The 19322-nt window shown below is 33.8% G+C and overlaps 1 protein-coding gene across 1 annotated transcript; it reads left to right on the top strand.

Annotated features, from left to right (window-relative positions):
* The first annotated feature begins 1895 nt into the window (after positions 1-1895).
* On the top strand, positions 1896-18886 carry FBXO43 (F-box protein 43). The gene is made up of 4 exons (XM_051962329.1): positions 1896-3961; positions 8947-9049; positions 17872-18075; positions 18179-18886. Exons 1-4 carry the CDS (start codon positions 2487-2489, stop codon positions 18425-18427), a joined length of 2031 nt encoding a protein of 676 aa, XP_051818289.1. The 5' UTR covers positions 1896-2486; the 3' UTR covers positions 18428-18886.
* The last annotated feature ends 436 nt before the right edge of the window (positions 18887-19322 follow it).

Here is a 19322-nt window from a genome sequence, read left to right as displayed (position 1 = left end):
CCTCTCCTTTGTGCATTTGTATAAACAATCAAAGTTTTATTAGTGTAAATCTCTGGCCACTTGTACTAGTCATTCTTCCTACATTTTAAATATTCTCTTTATCTCTTTGCTGGATATATGTCAACACTGCCTATTACTTCTCCCTACTTCCCTGCCTCCCTTTCACTTTACTTTCTTTTTGACTTAAGTCCCTTTTGATTAGCACAAAACTCCAGACAAATTCTTAACATTCTTGATCAGATATACTTTATCCCTGGCCAGGACCCTGACATTCCTATATTTTAAGGTGTGTTCCAGAAATCAAATCCAATTCTCAGATTTCATTAGTTGTTCATTTCCCAAATCTGTCCTTTTTCTTCTGACCATGCTTTTGATTGCCAATGATGAAAATATTGCCTATGCACTTTGATCTCCTGTTTCTTGTTTAAATCTTTATCATCCTTAGCAAGCAAGTATAGCATTTAAACTCTCCTAATTCTAAATTCAGTGCCTTTGTATTGAAGCATATTTGTGAAAAGATATATAAAGAAAGTGAATATATCTTGCTAAATATAGAAAATAGTGTTTCCCAACTCATGAGCAAAAGACCTGCAGAGGACCATATAACTATTGCAGGAAATTCACAAATTCATATTATGTGTGCTATCAATCAACAAATACTACTAAGACAAGTATTTTGTGGAGGTACTTGGAATTTTTTGTTGTTAAAAATGTGTCCTTACATTTTAAAAGTTAGAAACTCATGGTGTAAAACTCAGTCTTTCAACAAACATTTATTAATCAATAAACATTAAATGTTTACTATGTTCCAGGCACTCTGCTAAATGCTAGGGATACAAAAAAAGAAAACAAGAAGCTCCCAATATAATGAGGAGAAAATAAATACGTATGCACAAACTATATATATGAATAGGAAGTAATTAAGAGAGAGAAGGCACTAGAGTTTAGAAAGGTTGGGAAAAGGTTTCCTTTATTTCTTAGATGCTATGTGATCCTGGGCTTGACTTTTTCTTGCCAGTGGACATCATTGACTCTGAAGGAGAGAGTTGGGATGACTGCAGATTGCCTCACTCAAATCTAATTCATGAGCAAGTCAAGGCATCACTCCTGTGATACATTTGGTGGTCCTCTAGAAAAACAGATGCTGTGTATAGGATTCTGTACTAGATGCTAAAGAAAGATAGGGAATTTAAGATATCTTTGCCCTCTGGAAGTTGCACTCTAATAGGGAAAAGAGATTTAAATACTGATAACTATGTAAGTTATTTAAGTGGATTAGGGAATGATGAACTGAAGGGGAAGTCAGGTCAGTGGGGTGAGAAGAAACAAGAAATGGAAGGAAATCACAAGACTTTGTGGAGGATATGACATATAAGAATATCATGAAAATTGTGTACAGCTTCAAAAAGTGAAGGTGGAAAGGAGTAAAGGCATGAAGGTAAGAAAGCTCAGGATGTCTACAACATAAGTCTTCCTGGACTTAATTTGTTGATTCAACATTATTTAGCAGCAACATCATTAAAGCTTCAGACTGCACTAAGATTCTGGGGACACCCTATTTCTGAAGTCACCAAAAATTAATATCATCCCAATGACAGCTTGATTCTTTTGCAATTTTCCTAAAAAACAAGATTCATCTTATAGGTACAAAGTAGCATTTTGTCCAAAAGCAATTTCTCTCACACTCCAAAAGCAATTTCTCTTAAACTCCAAAAATGTTAAGTAAAGAATTTAATGGGTAGAAATCACTAGTTGCTCCAGCACAAATGAGACAGTAAGTCAGAAGGATATTTCAGTATCATCATAATCGTAAGAAAAGAAAATCAACTTTACCCTTTTGTTTAAAAATACTATCAAATTTTATTTTCATTATACAAATATTTTCAAAAAAATATTAGTGATTAGTTTTTTCAGCCCGATTATAGGAGTATAGTAATTAGAAATATTAGTCCTTAGGCTGTCATTGACATTTTGAAAGTAATGCCTGATGCTGTTTTTGGTTAACATGTATATTTTGTGATTAGGTGTGTCAGATAGGAAGTACAGTGAATAAAGTTCTGGACTTGGAGTCAGGAAGATTTCTATCAGATGCTTACTGTGTGTCCCTGGGCAAGTTACTCTGTCTCAATTTCCTCATCTATAAGTTTCCTTGTTTACAAAATGAGGATAATAGCATTTATCTTTCAGGGTTGTTGTGAGGGTAAAATGAAATCATATTTATATAAAGTGCTTTATAAACTTTAGCTTATATAAACTTTATATAAACTTATATAAACATTATATGAATACTTGATGTTGTTACTGAAAACCTTATTCCACCATTATGAAGTATTTTATCATATATGTTAATTACATTTAATGTGGTTGCTTTATCATAATTTTGGAGTAATCTTACATGACTTCAAATTAGTATTCACATGCCATAGGAAGCCAGTCACTTTGGAGGTAAAATTTATTTTGAATTTACAGAAATCCAGACTCTGAAGATGTCAAACAGTCCCTCAGTTGAAGCTAGTGTGACTTTAAGAAATGGGGCAGAATCTCCTAATGTCAGTTTTAAGTTCTCCAGCTTTGGAGGCTTCTCATCCACATCATCATTTCAAGATAGTGGCTACAGTGACTCTCTGAAGGCTTCCAGTTTTGACTATACTGATACGGAAAACATAGAAAAGATTACAAAAGGATTACCATCCACACGGGAATACTCTGAAAATTCTAGTCTGGGTTTGACCTGTTGTGTGGATTCTCGGACTGAAAATAAAATCTCTAGCTCTTTTTTCAGGAAAGAAGCAAATGAAATCCCAGAGCTTTGTGAAACTCCAAAAGTAACTAAGAAGAAAACTTTTTTCCGTAGACGGTTGAATATAACAAATATTGTTTCAAGAGGGAACCCAGAACATTTTGACAAGCAAAACTATTCTTTAGGAAGCTGTGCAGCAACACTACCCATGAACCAACTCCTCTGTTTTGAAGAAAGAGTTTCAAAAAAGGCTTTGAAAGAGTCTCCAAGGCAAACCATTTTCACTCCTGTAGCCACTAGTACTTTAAAAGCAGATGAAGCTACTTCCAACAGTCAAAAATTGAGACTTTCTTTTTCTCAGCATAAAACATCCACAATTGATGATTCCAAAAGTGACTGTAGCCTATTTGAAGTTGAGTGTATTTCTCCAATTCAGGGAAGCAACAGTACAGATGCTCTCACCAATGACTTTGGGGATAGCATTTTAAGTATTAATGGAGAGACTACAGGCCCTGAGCTGCTGGGATCATCTTGTGAAGTGCTCTGTGAAACGAATGATGACCTATACATAACCCCAATTAGTAACTTGGTAGCAAATATTAAGTTTTGTGGTTATAGCCCAGCTGAGGTGATAGACAATATTTCCACACCCAAAGACAGTGGTTTTAATTCACTGGGTCTGGATAAGTCACAAGATTCCTTCTCTGACCATGAGGGTTCTTTTCAAGAATTATTTCAGAAACCCCTGGAGACTGGGAGGACTTTGGGCACAAAGAGAAAACCAAGAAATGTCGGAAGAGTGAGAAGACTATCCACACTCCGGGAGCGTAGTTCACAATCTGAAACAGAAGAAGATAAGCCTTTTGTGAATTCTGGCTTTAAAGCAAAAATAGCTTCTGGCATTTCTCCAAATGAACAGATTGATAATAGTGGAGATTCGATTTTAGGTCTTAAGGATTTATCAAAGACACCTGCTTTACAACTTGTCCATGAGATTATCATGAAAAGCAAAAGGAAAAGGTTTCAGCAAACAGGAATACGGAGCCGTCTAAAAGAGAATGATGGGGAAGAATCATCTTTATTGGATTATGTGCTTGCAGGACTTATTGGCAAGAAGATGGGCCTGGAAAAACTGGACATCTTAACAGAATTAAAATTTAGAAATTTAAAACACATTCTTGCCATGGTATTAGATGCCTTGACAGTGGAAAACCTATGCAGGTAAGAAATGAAATAGATTATCACATAAAACTGCTCTTTCATTGTTATTTGTAATTAGTATATTTGTGTAGATGAGAAGAGTTCCTGTTTAGATATTTTGCATCATCTCAATTTTTGAGATTTCCTAATTTTGAAGAACAAAAGAGATTTTATCCAGATATGGTAAGTATATCAATTTCATCAGTATCAGGTGGAGAGATTTCCTAGAATTTAAATTTGGGATTTCCAACTAGTAAATTTTGTTCCAACAAAGCTATTGATTTATCATCCTTTACAATGCATGTACTATTATCAAATTGTCTTTTTCCAACATTAAGTATGATCATATTTGATCACTCTTTATCAAATACTGCAAGTCAAGGTTATGGTCATGTAGAAAAGATAACATGTGAAGGATGTGATAGAAAATGGGTTATCTCAAAACTTACTTATTGATGAAATATAGAGGTTGAACTAGTATGATCTTTTAAGGTCCCTTTCAATTTTGAATTTGTTGTCTTAGGATTACCTTATTTTTGTACTTAAGAAAAAGTTTTTTTATTAAATGTTCACTAACAGTAAATAAGAATTTTTCTGTTGTTCACCTAGTAATAGTGTTATTTAATCAGTATCTTAGAATCTCAAAAAATTGAAGGATAGTGGGATGTGATGTTTAAAAGTTTGAGAGACATAGTTTTCTGAATAATTTATTAACAATGCTAGCATATTATTAATAAAGGAAATGGTCATTTGGCCAGCTCTCTTGGACCAAAAATGAACCACGGTGGTAAACTCAGTTTATATGCCCTTGGAAGAGTAGGAGTTCCTGAGGGTGGCAATCAATTCTATTAAATAGTAAGATAATGAATATTATGAGAAGTAGACTTATTCTAATAAGGGGTTAGAGGATATGACTTTGATCACATCATTTATTTCCACATCACCCCCAGTCTTGGGGAAATCTAGAGAAAAACTCTTTATCCCCACTCAAGTCTGAGTAGAACATAATGGCAGGAGAATTCACTTAAATTTGGATTTCTTGTAAGGCGTAGGATATCAATACCTAGAGGTTGAGTCTGTTTTTCAAATAGTCATTATTACCATCTCCTCATCTCTCAAAGAATTGCCACTAAAGAATAAACTATGTCATATTTTGCTTCCCTACAACCTTGGGTTTCTCCTATTTAATTAACCTAGATCAGAGGATTCCTAGGGAAAGATGAAACTAATTTATTTTTATAGTGAAATAGCAACAGTAGTTGACATTTATATAGTGCTTTTTTATTTGAGCTTCATAACAGTCTGCATAGTAAGTAGCTCATGAATGGATTATCTGTATTTTACCAGTGAGATCAGAGAAGTTAAATGATGACTTGACTTTAACTTCTGCTAGAATATAGACTTCCTTATAATTCCCAGACTAGTATTCTTTCTACTATACTTTCTTTTCAGTCTTATTGATTTTTTTTATGAATTTAACACATTCCAAATAGAATGGCATTTGCATGTGCATAGTAGATCATGTACATAGTACTGTACATGAAACTGCACGTCTCTTATTATTTAAAACTTACTCTTCCCTTTTGTATTACAACTTAAGAGGGGGTAGGGTACAGTAGAGAGAACGCTTAACCTGAAGATAGTAGGTCTGATTTTAAATCTTCCCACTAACACTGAGCATCTGTACAATTATTACCTCCCCTCAGCTTTCGGTTCATCTATAAAATGAGAATAATTATACTAATAATCCTATTTGCCTCAGTTTCCTCATGTGTAATATGACCTAGAGAAGGAAATGGCAAACCATTCCAATATCTTTGCCCAGAAAACTCACAAATGGCATTTCAAAGAGTCAAGACACAACTGAACAATATTGTAAAATTAAGCACCACCCTGCCTTAGTTGCCTATTTTTTTTTAAACCAGAAAACATGGAAAAATTAAACTACTGATAAAGATAATTAATGGAGTGATTGAAAAAAAAGTTCCTATTTTTCTATGCCAAGATACTTACGTAAGAGCTAGAAAGGAGTCTGGTATCTACTTTTCTGACCAGTTTCTATTCATTCCTTTTCTAATGATGTGATCCTCAGTCTGTGACATAGATGTATTATCTTCACTCTGGAACATGATTTGGAAGTATGTTCCTTGGATTATTAGAACTTGGCATGCTACATATTTAACCTATGATTGCTTGCTGTTTTGGGGAGGGTAGAAGGAAGAGAAAAAAAAAATTTGAAACACAAAGTCTTACAAAATAAATGTTGAAACCTTAACATATATTTAGAAAAATAAAACACTATTGAGAAAAAAAAAACTTGATGTGCTAAAGAGTTGATACAATTGCAATATCAGTGGTGACACTCATTTTGACCCTTACCTATTAATGGGCTACTTTCTTCAGAGAGATCACTTCTGTTCATTATGAAGTATTTATTTTCTCTGCTGAAGTGTAATGTGTAATGTTAGATTCATAGACACAGAGTTGGAATGAGTCTTAAAAATCATATAGTTCAACCCCTTCATTTTACAACTAAGGAAAAGGAATTATAGAGTGGTTAAGTGACTTTTCCAAGGTCATACAGATAGTAAGTAGCAGAGTTGAGATTTGAACATAAATCACCTCTTATTACTACAATAACTAAAAAAAATACAGCAACTAAAATTTACGTAATAAGGCCAATTCAAATATCACAAGGAGACCATGTTACAAACAGAAAAGGCTTTCATTGGTCAACCCTTTCCTGTATTCCTCATTCCTTCTTAAATAGAAAATGATCTCTTAATTTGGAAGGAGAAAAAAGAGCCAAAAATCAGAGTGCTTCCAGTGGGGACTAGTATCATAATTATTGGCATAATTCTGACTTTCTCCCTGAGAAGTAACAATCTAAATTATTAATAAGAAAGCAATTACTATTCTAAAATTATTTTTTTCTTAATATTTAGTCCTTATGGATTTTTTGTAAAACTAATACCTGGTATTTTGGTTCATGATATCTCAGCTTCCTGAATTTACAAGTTATGTCTCATTTTCTTTGAGTATACAAATGTGTGCTCATTAATCTGTTACTTATGTGAACTTAAAATTCTATTCACTATATATATGTGTGTATATGTACATATGGGGGAGATGGATAATGGAATATATATATATATATATTCACTATATATATGTGTGTATATGTACATATGGGGGAGATGGATAATGGAATATATATATATATATAAAATCAATAAATTGTGACCCCTTCTCCGAATCTTTGGAGAGTAAGCAAAAGATGTTTCATATTCATTTTTATGAAATATAGGCATCATTAACAAATCTTTCCTTTCTAAAAAGTGAATGTGTGTTTAAATGTTTAAAATGGATAAATTTAAATCTTTGAAAAAATTCAGCATCAGATATTCTGAAAACTTTGTGGTGGTACTTTGGTGATATTTGATGATCATGAAATTTTCCAAATAGATTTCTTTTTTTTTTTTTTTTTTCTTTTCTTTTTTTCTTTTTTGGTCTGGATCTGTGATTTCATTGGTGAAAAAACTCCCTTTATGAAAACTCTTACCAATGATTAGTTACATAATTTTATCATTTTAGGAAGGTACCTGGAACACTAAAAAGTGCTTTGTTAAGTTATTTTTCCATAGTTCTACAACTAGTTTGCATCAGAGACCTTAAATAAACCCAGGCCTTCCTGATTGTGCTATGCTGTTTCTTTTTATACTATCCAAACTCCCAGGAGACTTAATTTATAAAACAGAATTTATTAGTTTGCCTTGATAAATATCTCTGCCAATTGGAGAATGTCCAACTGAAGAACAGCATTTTTTAAAAATTAGGCAACAGGTGAAAGAATAGAAGTCTGGATTTTTAACATCAAGAGGAGAATCATTGTTCAAATCCTACTTAGTACTTATTAGCTGTGTGAAACTAGACAAGTTACTTAAACTTACCCAGTCTGTTTCCTCATTTATAAAACAGGAATCATGATAACATCCATTTTCATTGCCATTGTGAAGATCCAATGAAATAATATATGAAAAGTGCTATATGAATGTTATTTATTATAAGGAAGAAAATTTGTTGACCAGGCATCAGTGTTTTCACTTGGCAGTATTAAAGTCATTTAATAAATTGAAATTCTCTTTTGTCAATCATTCTTTTGGTAGTTAGGCTAATATGAACTAAATATCTAGATCATGATAACTAATACCAGGGTAAATTTTAAAAAGGCTTTCAGAGCTTGCAATCTTGGTCCCTGGTGATTGCCATCATTAAAGCAAATGTATCTTTGAGTCCATGCCAGCCAGCAAAATATTAGCATCTTTTCATTATCCAAACAATAAGCTTCATTAGCTCTTCACAGAATGGATGAATGAATTAAGATGCTTTTATGAAGCACTAAGCACTAAGCAGTGCAGATACAATCAAGAAAGCAAAAAAGTACCTCTTCTTGGAGCACATAATAACTAATAACATAATGGTACATACCATTGTTATTAATCATTTTAAACAAAGTGTCAAGATTATAAATAGTAACCATGAATTATACTGTCTTGTATATATGGTATTGTTATGCTTTTTCCCCCCCAGTAGACAGGCCTTCATACAGCAATGACATAGTGAAAAAGAGTGAGGACATTTGATGAGAAACTTGGGTTCAAGTCCCAACCCTGACATTCATTGGGTAACCCTGAGCAAGTCAGTCACTTAGCTTCTCTGAGAGTCAATTTTTTCCTTTGTAAAATGGAGATAAAAATTTCAATTACTTCATAGGATTGGGAGGATCAAATAAGATAGTACTTATTATAAAGAATTTTGTAAACCATGAGACATTACATAAAATTGCTGTTGGTTATGGTGGTTGTGAAAGAATATTTTCTTTTTTTATACAAAATTTATAATAGATACTGTAGGATACTACAAATGACTAAAATATTTATTCTAGAATACTTTAATTTTAATCCTGTGGATTTCTTAAAATTTAAGGATTTCTCTTTTTGTTATAGTGTTTGGAGAGTAAGCAAAAATTGGCGTGAAATTGTTACGCAAGATAAAAAAGCAAATCAAAGAAGGAAAATTTATATGCAACAATTGAAGACAGATTCCAAGGTAATGGAATTTTTTTTTGCTTTTTCTAAAGTGGCTTTTAAATAATTTAACCCATCAATTCTTAAATTATATACAGCATGCAGTTTTTGCAATAATATATATCAATTTTTTCCTTGATAACTTTAATCTTTGTATATCCAGCATTGACTTTTATATTTATTTTGCCTAACAGTACTTCTACCAGATCCACAAAAGACACTTAGTATTATATATATATATATATATATATATATATATATATATATATATATATATATGAATTTATATTTTCCTGAGGCAGTTTAGGTTAAATGACTTGCCCAGGATCACACAGAGATAGGAAATGTTAAGTGTCTGAGGCCAGATTTGAACCCAGATCCTCCTGACTTTAGGGCTGGTGCTCTATCCGCCACACTACCTAGCTGCCCCCAACAGTATAATATTAATTTTTGTACAGTTGCTTCAATCATGTTCAACTTTTCATGACCCCATATTTCCTTCTCCAGCTCATTTTATAGATGAGGAAACTGAGGCAAACAGGAATAAATGATTTGCCCAGGGACACATAGCTAGTTTAGGTATCTGAAGTGAGACTTGAACTCAAGCCTTCCTGATTCCAGGCCTGGCTCTCTATCCACTGCACCGCTACCCAATAAATATCTTTGTTTCCAAAAAAGCATTTGTGTATACTTTTATAATTATTTAGCATTTTGTACCTATGCAATGCTAGTTGGATGTTTTTCCATTGAGTGAACCAAAACAATGAATCTATCAACATGCATTTATTGAAAACGAAAATAAATAAATAGTTCCTGATCTAAAGGAGTTAGCAATCAACTTGGGAGAAAAAACACATACATATGTAATTGATACAAAATAATTTTGGAACAGAGGCACTACCAACTAGGGATATCAGCAATCATGTAGAAAGTGGCATTAGAGGTGAGTCTTGAAGAGGGTACAGATTTTGAGAGGCAGAGGTGAGGAAATAGTGCATTGCAGGTTTAGAGAACAACCACTGAAAGCTATGGAAATGACAGATGGAGTGCTCTATGATAAGCAATGATGAGAAAGCCAGATGTTGTAAAAGGTGGAAATGACAAGACAAGTTCATTGAATATGTGAGTTAAGGAACAGTGAAGGGTTGAGTAGGACACCAAGATTGTGAGCCAGAGTGACTGGAAAACTAGAGATAAATAGGGAAGTTTGGAATGCAAATGAACTTGGGGGAGGGAAGGAGGTAAAGAGCTCTAAGACATAATTGTCTTGAGATACTAATGTCAAGTTCAAAATATCCAATAGACAATTGGAGATGGGCAACTAGAGTTTAGAAGATACATAAGTCTTTATTATGTGATCAGCATTGTTACAAAAACTCAGAATACAAATAGAAAAGGGAGGTATCCCTGCTTTCAAGGAACTCGTATTCTAAAAGGGAAGGGAATACATACCAAAAAGTCTAGCCATCAAATGAATGGAAAGACTTATTGGGCTTTAGGGTGCAACCACAGGTCAGAAGGTAAGATTCAGGAGTCCTTAGGATATATCATCAAGGGATTTTTTTTAGAAGCAGGTGACATAATGAAATTAAAAAAAAAATACAGCGGCCAATTCTAGAAAGAAACACTTGATTGAAAACATTTTGGATATGAAATGTCATACCCAAAGTCCAGAACTGCCATGTCAAAGAAAAAAATGTATAAAAATGACCAATAAGCATTCAAGTAACAAGAAGTCAGACAAAACCATACTGAAACTGTGAACATAAAAGATTTGCACAGAATGGAAAATGGTACTGGAGTTAAATCTATTCTGTATTAGGTGAATAAAAAAAAAAGCCAGGTATTAATTTTTTTATGACAGACAAGAAAATGGTAAAAACAGATCTTGTTTAAAAATATAAAAGTAATGAAATCATGTTATGCTTAAAAGTATAGCAAGTAATGAAATTATATTAGTATTAAATATACATGCTCTCACATTAAATGGCACAGAATCTGTCACTATCGGCATTCAATCATTTCAATTCCATGTGATGTTTTCTTGGCAAAAATACTGGAGCGATTTGCCGATTAGAACAAGTACTTAAAGGAAAAGTTAATTGAATTACAGGAAGAAAGGAAAGATGATATTGGAAACAATCTGTTAAAGAAGATAAAAGGGTATGGGATCAGGGGTTAAAGGTAAAGGAGTTGAATTTAGTGATGAGAAGAGCCACCTGTTCTTCAGGGACTAGAGAACTGGAAAAGGGTATCAAGGGGATTGTGAGATATGGTGAAGTTGCAAAGAGAGAATTCAAAGTAGATGATTTTTATTTTCATAAAGTATGAAGTGAAGTACTCGACTCTCCCAATATAATGAAGCTACCAGTGGAACACTCTGACTATCCACCTGTCATCCCTAGCTTTCACTATATTACTGGTGCATCTTTTTTCTATCTTAAAATTCTTGACAGCATTTAAATTTGTTTTTCAGAGTTCCTCATTAGTTATATTGCATTTGGCTCATAAATCCTTATTTTCCTTTCCTTTGACCCTCGTCTGGTATACATCTTTAGTTCTTCTGAGGCAGTGGTGTTCTAGGTCTCTTAACTGTTATATAAAAACACAGACAAGAATTTGCATGGAAAATATGGGTCTTTACTGTAATGGGAAGCTTGGAGTCAGTAAAGATTTTTAATAGAGAACATGAATTTGCAGTGGTCCCAATCAGGATCTCTTTCACCAGCTCTATTCAGCAGCATTTGAGTAAAAGCCAGGAATAAGGCTGGTGGGAGGAATCCAGGGTTGGAATTTCTCAAGGGGTGAGTGGTGATAGGACAATGCAAGTCAGAGATTTGAGAATACAGGATAGTATAGAGTTGGGCCTCTTGGTGTGGTGCTTCGTATGTAGAAAGTATTTAATAAATGCTTGCTGCTGACTGATTAAAGTAGAGATGAGGAGTGTCTGGGCTCATACAAGGCCCTCAAAATCATTTGCTAAGGCAAACACAGGTGATGATGAGCTGAAAGCAAGGTACAACAACTTCCCACTCCCTGAGTTGTTTTGAGTGGCCCATGAATAATGTTATAAATATACAAATGGTCCTTGGGGAAAAAAAAGTTCCTTACCCTGCACTAAAAGGATGAGATTAGGAAAATAAGGTCAGAAAGCGGTGATGATTTGGGAAAGTAGTGACCAATGAAGAAATGCTACAGAAGAATAGGTCTAGGAATACAAAGTAGAAATGTAATGTTAAGAGATCATGTTTGAATAAATGAACTTTGGAGTTCTTAATTATGGAAATGGGAGTGATAGCAAGATCAAGAATATGGCAATCCCATCTTTATGTCTATCTGTGGGTAGCTTAGATAGAGTGGAGGAGAAGGTCATGGAAGGAGAGTGTGCAAAGTCCAATAAATTGTCTAGTATAAGGGCAAGAGTGAAGAAGAAGATGATGAGCCAATTAAAAACTATCTATTAAGCACTTATATGTCAGGCATTGTATTAAGTGCTGGGAATACAAAGAAAGTCAAAAACAAGTCTGCTCATAAGCTTACATTTTAATGAGCAAATAATGATGTACAAATATGATATAGACAATGTAAATTGAAGGTGATTTTAGAGGTAAGGCATTAGCAACTGGGGTAATGGGGAAAGGCCTCCTGCAGAAGGTAGGTAGAATTTGAGGGGAGTGATGACAAGAGAGCCAGAAGGTTTAGAAGAGGAAGGAGAGCATCCCAGGAATTGGTCACAGCTAGTGCAAAGTCCAGAAAAACAAGAAACAAGCTGTGTAGCTGAATTGGAGTTTGTGGAGGAGAGTCAAGTTATAAGAGGATTGGAAAGGGAGCAAAGGGCTTAGAAAGCCCCTGAAGCTTATTGAGTGGGACAATGACATGGTTAGTTCTGCTTTAGGAAAAAAATTTTTGGCAGCTGAGAGATGGATTGGAATGGGGGGAGAGATTTGAAGTAGAAGGACCAAACAGAAGGCTAACGTAATAATCCTAGGTATGAAGTAAAGATGGCCTGTGCATGAAGGAAGAGAAAGAGCTGTATATAAGAAATGTCATGAAGGTAGACATTATCAGACTAAACCAGATTGGATCTACATTTAATCTGATCATGTTCAACATTTCTCATATACGGCTCTTTTTTCTCCTCTCATACAGCACTCTGGCACAAGCCATTTCTACTTCATGCCTAGACTGTTAGGATAACCTTCTGGTTGGCCCTTCCACCTCAAATCTCTCACCATTGCAACTCATCTGCCACTCAGCTACCAAAATAATTTTCCAAAAAGAGTCTAACCATGTCATTGCCCTATTCCAGTCGTTCTCAAAAGTAGGATCCAGAGAATCCTCGTGGTCTCTGAAACCCATTCAGAGGATGTACAAATTCATAGTTTTTATTTCTAATGTGTAAATATCTATTAATATAACCCACATAAACAAAAACTCTTTGGACAGATCCTCAAGAATTTTTAATAGTGTAAAGATACTAGAAACAAAAGTTTGAGAACCTCTGCCCTATTCAAATAGGGCAAATATTCAAATTGCCCTGTTCAAATCCAGAAGCTTTCTGTTACAACTGATATTAAATATAATTCTGTGAAAATACTGGGGTTAAAAAAGTGGACCTTTATTTCAAACAGAAGTTGGGCATCATTAAAAGCATTTTGCATATTTTCAAATAAAATCTGGCCAGCTTTCTTCCTCCTATTTAATTCCAGACCTTGTTGATTATGCTTCTACAGTATCTGTCTTAAGATATATGTACTGATGGCCCAGGTTTATGGGTTGTCCCTAATTGCATATCATAGTCTGGGCATTTCATCCACTTTTTTCCCCTGTGTAGATGATTAGACCAAGGGCAGCTAGGTGGTATTGGATAAAAGTGTCTGTGCCTGAATCAGGAAGACTCACCTTTCTGAGTTCAAATCTGGGCTCAAATGCATGACCCTGGGCAAGTTCCTATATTCTATTTTGCCTCAGTTTTCACATATGTAAAATGAATTGAAGAAGGAAATGACAAAATCATTACAGTATCTTTACCAAGAAAACCCCAAAAGGGATTGCTAAAAGTCAGACACTTTGGAAACAAATTGAATAACAACTCCAATTAGACCAAATGCTTTTGAGTAATTGTGGATTTCATTTAAGAGACTCTGTAATTTTCTGGGTTTTTGTACAATCAGAACATAATTTCATTCACAAGCAGGAGTAGATAGATGACTTTATAGAGAAAAGCCTTCTTTCACTTGAATTTTAGTACTAGACATCCTTGAAAACACTAGCAAACACCTTTGATGAGAAAATGTTTATCTCATTTGTTAGAATTATTGAACATTATGTTAACTGTTAGGTATTTGAAGGAATTTTATATGACATCAGCATATGCAAGGGAGATACCTTTTTGGAAGAAGGGCTTTTTAAGGATGTATTTGCTCCATTGAATCAACAGACAAAATACGGCATTTTGATATTTTCTGTGGCTCCTGGTCAATTGGATGTGTAAAGATGTGGTCTGGATAGAAGATTATTTGTAAAACTCTGCTTGTTCTCTTCTTATATATTAAGAATAACTTCAATATATGTATAGATTGAGCTCAAAAACGTTTTATAGAGATGAAAACATCAATATTTGGTTTTTTATTATTATAGCTTTTTATTTACAAAACATATGCATGGGTAATTTTTCAACATTGACCCTTGCAAAATCTTCTGTTCCAACTTTTCCCATCCTTTCCCCCACCCCTCCTCTAGATGGCAGGTACTCCCATACATGTTAAATAAAACATAAACATTTGTATCAGTGATTATTTTCTCAATTCCCTTTCTTTTGGGGAGGGATAGTTACAAAATTTGTGATTTTTTCCCAAGCATTTGTTGTTCTTACTTTTTTTCTTTCAGATCCTTCAGAACCTTAAATGCCCTCAAAATTTTATCAGGATCTACATGGATTTCATTCATAGTCCAGATGTTGTTAGTCATTTGAATCATGCTTAACTCTTTATAACCCCCACTTGGGGTTTTCTTGGCAAAGATACTGGAGTGATTTGCCACTTCTTTCTGCAGCTTATTTTGCAGATAAGAAAAATGGGGCGCAAACAGGGTTAAGTGACTTGCCCAGGGTCACACAGCTAGCAAGCTAGTCTGAGGCAAGATTTGAACTCATGTTTTCCTGACTCTAGGCCCAGAACTTATAGTTCAGTTATTCTTTTTTTTAAGTGCAATTTCTACTTCCTGATTCCTCCTTCATGTACTATTCCATTTTCCTTCCTTCTAGTTTCATTCTTAGTTGTATTTTCCAAAATATGTTTTCATTGCCTCGCCTTCTCTCCATGGTTATCAAGTACCTTAGAGTCACTGAATATTGGCATTTTTATTTAATTTGAAGGGTCTTACAAAATTACTTCATTGAAAATCTCCATCTCCGACCTACATGGACTGATGCTAAGTGAGATGAGCAGAACCAGGAGATCATTATACACTTCGACAACGATATTGTATGAGGATGTATTCTGATGGAAGTGGATTTCTCTGACAAAGAGACTTAACTGAGTTTCATTGGAGAAATGATGGACAGAAACAGCTACACCCAAAGAAGGAATACTGGGAAATGAATGTGAACTATTTGCATTTTTGATTTTCTTCCCGAGTTATTTTTACCTTCTGAATCCAATTCTCCCTGTGCAGCGGGAGAACTGTTCGGTTCTGCAAATATGTATTGTATCTAGGATATACTGCAACATATTCAACATATATAGGACTGCTTGCCATCTTGGGGGGGGGGGGGAGGGAGGGGAAAAAACGAAACATAAGTGATTGCAAGGGATAATGTCGTGTAAAAATTATCCTGGCATGGATTCTGTCAATACAAAGTTATTATTAAATAAAATAAAATTAAAAAAAAAAAAAAGAAAATCTCTATCTCCTCATCAACTGCAATAGATGTGGGTGTGTGAGCTGCAATTATCTTGACAAGAATCTTTTTTCTTTTTTTTAAATTTTATTTTTTATTATGGATTTTTATATATAAAACATATGCATGGGTAATTTTTCAACATTGACCCTTGCAAAACTTTTGCTCCAACTTTTCCCCTTCTTCCCCTTACCCCCTCCCCTAGATGGCAGGTAGTCTCATACATGTTAAATAGGTTAAAGTATCTGTTAAATATAATATATGTACACATATTTATACAGTTATCTTGTTGCACAGGAAAGATTGGATTTAGAAAGAAGGTAAAAACAGAAGAAAAAACAAAAATGCAAGCCAACAATAACAGAAAAGAGTGGAAATGTTATGTTGTGGTCCATATTCATTTCCCAGTGTTCTTTCTCTGGGTGTAGCTGGTTCTGTTCATTACAGATCAATTGGAACTGATTTGGATCCTCTCATTGTTGAAGAGAGCCACGTCCATCAGAACTGATCATCATGTAGTATTGTTGTTGAAGTGTGTAATGATCTCCTGGTTCTGCTCATTTCACTTAGCATCAGTTCGTGTATGTCTCTCCAAGCCTGTCTGTATTCATCCTGCTGGTCATTTCTTATAGAACAATAATATTCTATAACATTCATACACCACTATTTATTCAGCCATTCTCCAATTGGTGGGCATTCCTTCAAGTTCCAGTTTCTAGCCACTACAGAGATCTTTTTTCAATGATTTTCAAAAGTACTTCAATATGAGACGACCTAGAATCTAATGATATTTTCTTCTTTCTTCTCTCTATATAATGAGACCAACTCCCCTGTCACTCCAAGAAGAACTTGTCATTCATCCTTCCAATTATTGCCTTTGGGATTTAGGTTTTATTTATAGTTAGAATTTAAGTTTTTTCTGAGATTCAAATCTAATAGTATGCTCACTCAGTCTTTGGTTAAAGATGTGATACTTGGGAGTTTTAACAGTTGTTACTGTCTAAACAGTTTATTGCCTAAAAACTTGTGTAATTCTTAGAAATATAGACTATGAATTAAAATTAAAATAGTTTCTCCTTTCATGATTCACTAAATAATGTTTGTGTAATGGCACAATGTGTTAAACCATGGGGTTTGTTTTTGTGTGCACGCACACATGCATATGCACACACATGTTGCTGTCTCATGTGGTTTTTCCATTACATTCTTGGCAATGAAATAGATAAAATTTATTTAGGTTGGCTATTAATTTTTTAAAATAATTGATGGATTAGTTCGTTAAAAGGATGGATTAATTTGTAAAAAGTTTTGCTAACATTTCCCCAATACATTTGATAGTTCTTTAGGTTCATAAAAATTACTTGTTCAGAGTTTTTTTCATCAGTATATTTAACTCATGAAAGGGTTTTCAGTTCAAATGGAAGTTGGGTTTTTTTTTTCTTTTACTTTATCAAAGCTTTTAAAAACTTGACAGGAACTATAAAAATGAACTAGCACCAGGTATTGGCAAAGGCCAATCTAAGCTATTGAGTTTTATGGTCTCACTAGGCCTATTATTCTCATGACTTGTTGCTAAATGAGATGTCTTCAAAGAATTCCAAAGTATTTGGTAGCAAGCTTCCTGAAGATTTATTAGTTCTTAGGCTCTCAGTTCAATAGAAGATTGCAAATTATGCTAACTTTAGAATTCTCATTTAACAATATTTTGGGTTTAAAATTTAGAAAAAAAATTATTTGTGCCTTAGCTTTAAAAACTAAAATGTTAGTTGCAAAAATATACAACTTACAAAAGCATTAGCTTAGGAGTAGGTGTACAAGGGAAAAACTTAATGCCAAAAAAATAACACTGAAAAAGACAAATATGCTTTGTACCAGAGAGTTACTCTCCTGGGCCTCCCTAGGTATTAACTGTTGTAAGAGCCCATCTTATCCTCCTCCAACAGGGGAATATATTATGTGTCGAGGATGCTGCAACAAGGCTCAATCTTTTAAACAGATCAGCTCTGAGATCTGTGCAGGCTCAAGCTAGAACACCTGGTTCTCAAAAAGAAGAGATTTCAACACCATCTCCTTGGGGACAAATTTTAACGCCCAAAGAATGCTGCTCTGTTACTCAGTTACCTAGCAAACAGGAAGAGTATGTTAAGGTGAGTATCTATAACCCATTATTAAAAGGAAATATTTATAGAACTGGAGATAGTGATTTTTGACTCAGAACTGTAGGATTCAGTGTGTTTGCTTCTACCACAGGTGGCCAAAACACTTTTTATTGATGAAGCATTAAAACCTTGTCCAAGGTGCCAGTCCCCTGCTAAGTATCAACCAATTAAGAAACGGGGACTGTGCAGTCGAGAAGCCTGTGGTTTTGACTTTTGTGTGTTGTGTCTATGTACATACCATGGGGCAGAAGAATGTAGCAGTAGATCTGCAAAGCCACGAAATAAAAAAGATGCTCTTCCAGGAAGTGCTCAGAGCAAGCGCAACTTAAAAAGACTTTAAAAGAAGTACTCTTCCCTTTCCTTTGGTTCCCAAACCCCATTTTGGTATTTATTGCTTTGTCCAATTTTTAATTATGAACTTTTTGGAAGTACCCAGATCTTCCTCTGATGACAGTTAGTGATTTTTTTCCTATTATGTACACATAATCTCATTCTTTGTCTTTATATGATTTTAGTACAATTGTAAATACTATGAAAGAATATTTTATTGTACATCTTTTATCCATTTGCATTAACAACTCAGTGTTTTTAATAATAAAGCATTTTAATGCTGTCTTTCATATATATGTATTTTAATGTTGAAAATGAAATCTTATACATTAAAAGACTTCTTAAAATCATATTTTAAAAATTATTTCCCAAATGATAATTGAACTTTGATCTTGCAAGCATTAGCCCTATAAATTTGGGTAGTGAACCTGTAAATAAAATGAAGTATTAATAAAATGTTTTAAGATATTTTGAATTTTCTGTATATTATAACTTTAATCTTTATTAATCTTTAATTTCTATTGAAACAAAATTTCTATTACTATTGATGCTATTTAGTGATTTAATTTTTTTAAAAAAAATCAACCAATTTTATCTGGAATGGTAGTTGGAGGGAAATCTTATTTTTAACAAAAATACCCTCATAAGTTGTGAATTTTAAATGTTTGAGGAAAAAAACCACATTATTAGAAATCTTACCTGTATGATATGATTTGATTAATAGTCTGAATACTCTTATTAGTTTGAAAAATATAAAGGATTTCATGTATAAAACTTCTGCCAGGAATGTTACATTTTATTCCAGAGCAAAAATAATTTAAAAGTAGGAAAATAGTCTGAATGTAATTTTAGAATTTTTTGATAATTCAAACAACCAACTACAATGAATTTTTTAAAAACATGCA

Source organism: Antechinus flavipes, chromosome 1 (genome assembly GCF_016432865.1).
Source record: "Antechinus flavipes isolate AdamAnt ecotype Samford, QLD, Australia chromosome 1, AdamAnt_v2, whole genome shotgun sequence".
Taxonomy (NCBI): Eukaryota; Metazoa; Chordata; class Mammalia; order Dasyuromorphia; family Dasyuridae; genus Antechinus; species Antechinus flavipes.
The sequence above is the reverse complement of the archived record's forward strand: the minus strand, read 5'-3'. Positions and strand labels throughout refer to the sequence as shown.

What these genes read in the sequence shown, in the direction of transcription:
- FBXO43 (XM_051962329.1), top strand. Translation starts at nt 2,487, where the DNA reads ATGTCAAACAGTCCCTCAGTTGAAGCTAGTGTGACTTTAAGAAATGGG. An exon ending in ACAGTGGAAAACCTATGCAG is followed by an intron (nt 3,962 to 8,946) that starts GTAAGAAATGAA and finishes TTTTTGTTATAG; the next exon opens with TGTTTGGAGAGTAAGCAAAA. An exon ending in AATTGAAGACAGATTCCAAG is followed by an intron (nt 9,050 to 17,871) that starts GTAATGGAATTT and finishes CTCCTCCAACAG; the next exon opens with GGGAATATATTATGTGTCGA.